This window comes from Miscanthus floridulus, chromosome 16 (assembly GCF_019320115.1).
Source record: "Miscanthus floridulus cultivar M001 chromosome 16, ASM1932011v1, whole genome shotgun sequence".
Taxonomy (NCBI): Eukaryota; Viridiplantae; Streptophyta; class Magnoliopsida; order Poales; family Poaceae; genus Miscanthus; species Miscanthus floridulus.
This window is the reverse complement of record NC_089595.1, coordinates 87,734,643-87,738,004: the sequence shown is the minus strand read 5'-3', so window position 1 is coordinate 87,738,004 and position 3,362 is coordinate 87,734,643. Positions and strand designations below refer to the sequence as shown.

Sequence of the window (3,362 nt, the reverse complement as noted above, 5' to 3'; positions counted from 1 at the left end):
TAGTTAGTAATAATATTAAAATGCATTGTAGTTGCTGTGCATTACATAAAGAATTAAAAAATCCAAATATGCTAATAAACATACACACAAGTACAAGCGCTTACAGGGGAACCGGGAAAAAAATTATATGCGGCGGTGCCGCACGAGAGCATGCTGTGTGACACCGTCTAGAATGTACACGCCAAGAAGTTCCCAACCCATATGGTAATGAGCAGGCCCACAGGGATGAAGATCTCACGCCGTTCGCATAGCCGAACCCGGTGCCGCACAACAGACGTCTATGCGACGGTGTCGCATAATTGTTTTTTTTCAGGAACCGGAACGAAAAAGATTTTTCGTCATGGCTTCAACCAAATAAATCCCTCTGTTTGGAAACTAGTCATCCGCTCCCAAGCCCCCAGCAGACCTCTTTCTCCCCCGGCTTGCTCCTACTCGCGCCAGCGCCACTGCTGCACACGTCGCTGTTGACATCAGAGCTGACGCCAATGGTGAGGGGGCTACCCTTCAGCTCCCTCTTCTACACCACTAACTCAGCCCAGGACACCCCGCCACCGTCACCGCCGGCAGCCGCTCCACCGGCATGGATGTGGCCCTCTTGCAAGAACCCAAGGACGACCCAGTACTTCCGGCCCCCATCCGCAACCGCCAAGACCATCGCATCCCTCTTCCTGGACCCCGGGGAGTCGTCCTTCGCCAACTCCTCCGCGCGGACGACGACGCACCACGCCGACTGCGCGTCCGACAGCCAGTCCACCGAGTCGGAGGCCTCGCCGGCGGCCGACGACATCGCGGACGCCATCGTCCGGGGACTCCGCTCCGACGACCGCCTCCTGTTCGAGCCCCACGGGCCCTCCAGCTCCATCCTCGAGAGGAAGCCTCCGCCGGCGCGTCCTGCCCTGCGGCGCCCGCTAGCCGCCTCCGCCCAAGCCGAGGCAGCGGCGGCGGCGGCGGCGTCCTCGTCCTTCGGCGACAGCGTGGCGGTGGCGTTCGACTCCACCGACCCGTACCACGACTTCCGGGCTTCCATGGAGGAGATGGTGGCCGCGCACGGCATGGGCGACTGGGAGTGGCTCGAGAGAATGCTGGCATGGTACCTTGGCGCCAATGGCAGGCACACCCACCCCGCCATCGTCACCGCGTTTGTCGACCTCGTCGTCACCATGGCCGCGGCCTCCGCCTCCGCCGGCGCGTGCGCCTGCACCTCCTCCCGCGTCTCTTCTTTCACGTTCGCCAGCAGTAGCCAGCCGGCCGAGAGCAGCAGCGCCGGCGGCCATTTCTCCTTCGGCCTGATGTAAATCAAACTACCCGGCCGGACGCCTCCGGCTTGATTGTCTCAGTAGCTTCGGCATGTGTATCATGCATGTACTCGTGTACTAGCAACCGTCTGTGTGAGCGAGTGTTCTTTTTTTTTTCTTTTTGTGTGTGTGTTTTTGGTGAACTTTAGTAGTACCTGATCCAGGTTGATTATTTTAGGGTTTGTATCCGATAACCAAGGGTTGGTCACTCGATTTTTTTTCTCTTTCACTGTTCATCTTTCCTTCTGGTCTCTGCCGCTGCCCACCGCCCCAGCGTGGCCTTCTTCTTCTCCCCAATTTCCGGCTTCCGTGGAGAGCTCCGGCCATGAGCGTCGCCGCCCCAACTTGGTCCGGCCATCTCCACTGCCACCAGGCCCCTAAACTGCCCTACCGCTGCCGGTATTGGAGAATAAGAGGGGGAGAGGCCGGATTTACTATAGAAATTGAATCGAGTGCTGCGCCGCCGGAGTGTTGTTTAGCCTTTCTCTTATTCTAAGGTGTCGTAATAGACCATGATTAAGGGCTTCTTCGGCACGGCTTATGCCGGCTTCGGCTTCATTTATTTTGCGCAAATCGAGCCACTGTAGCGTGAAGCTGTTTTGTAAGCCGGGGTTAAAATGAACTAGAAGCCAAGAAAAGCCAGTTTTTCTGGCTTCAGCGGCTTTGGTTTCACCGGTGAAGTCGTTTTGGATGAGACGTGTCAAAGAAGGCTTAAGTCGTGGATCATGCCTAAACAGGCTTGGTCCACGGTTCGTAGCTTGTTCCTGTGTCCTTGGTAGATTGATCGATCAGCAGCCAGCTACTAGTACATTTGTGCAGCGAGAAACGTACCTGCAGCTGAGGTACGTAACTACCGGGGCGTACATACAACTTGCCGACCCAACACCTAACAGGCTAACAATGACAACGATGAGGTCGACCGTCGACGTGACGCCGGTACCTTCACAGAGATGCGCCACGGGAGAAGAATATGCACGTCTTATCGCACGCAGCAAGGCAGCAAGAGCTGCCCAGCACTGGATGTTTCCGGCCAAGCGCGGTCGACCACAGGCGCGGCGGACGTACCTGTACCTGGGCTGGCGGGCGGGCGGCGAATGAACAGCTCGGCGTACACAGGAGGGCCGAGGGGACGGGGTGCGCGCGCCGAGTCCGTGCTCTGTGTGGGATCGGAGAACAGGGACGCCGGCCGGCATTATCGGCGGGACGCCACGGGATCTAGCGATTTTGGCCGCGGGGCGCCGGTTGGTCCCCGGGCGTGCACGTGCCGCCGAGATCGATCGGCAACGGCGGAACAGGAACAGGAGGACGTTGTTTAGTTCCACTTCATTTTGCCAAATTTTTCAAGATTTTCTGTCACATCGAATCTTTAGACTCATGAAGCATTAAATATAAATAAAAAATAAAACTAATTACACAGTTTAGACGAAATCCACGAGACGAATCTTTTAAGCCTAATTAGATTATGATTGGACACTAATTGTCAAATAACAACGAAAAACGCTACCGTTGCATTTTGCAAAAAAATTTACATCTAAACTGGGCCAGTCGCGCGAGCGCTCGCAGTAGTGCGGTCGACGTTGATGCGACAGCGAAGCCTTGCAGCCCCAGTGCCGGATCAGCCACGGGCCGGCTGGCGACCTGGCGTACGCGCACGGCCCAGTCAGTTGGAGTCCGCCGGCGCCCCAGGTACGGTGCTCTCTTAGGCCGCGTTCGTTTGAAGGGGAATGACTGCTGGAAAATAATCCATGCCGGATTCATTACCTAATTTAAATAAGCTTCAGTCAATATGAATGGTTCTTAGCCTGAGCCCTTATGAGTTTGTGTTGGTTACTATTCCTGTTTCCTAGGCTCGTGACGGCGCGGAATCAAGCACGACACGCAGTTCGCGCTAGCTAATTAATCTCTTGAGATTGGATGAATCTACTACGGCTCGATTGACTTATACATGTTGCCACGCCGAGGACCACAGCAGGCGATCCAGACGAAGACGACGAACCAGGAGTGGGTAACCGTTGCAAACCGCCTGGTACGTCGTCGTCCTGCCGAGTTTTCAGGTCAAGTGATCGC

The 3,362-nt window shown here is 55.9% G+C and overlaps 1 protein-coding gene across 1 annotated transcript; it reads left to right on the top strand.

Moving 5' to 3' along the window:
- Window positions 1–412: 412 nt before the first annotated feature.
- On the top strand, window positions 413–1,449 carry LOC136514500 (transcription repressor OFP13-like). The gene has a single exon (XM_066508443.1). The coding sequence runs from the start codon at window positions 486–488 to the stop codon at window positions 1,293–1,295; it is 810 nt and encodes a 269-aa protein (XP_066364540.1). The 5' UTR covers window positions 413–485; the 3' UTR covers window positions 1,296–1,449.
- The last annotated feature ends 1,913 nt before the right edge of the window (window positions 1,450–3,362 follow it).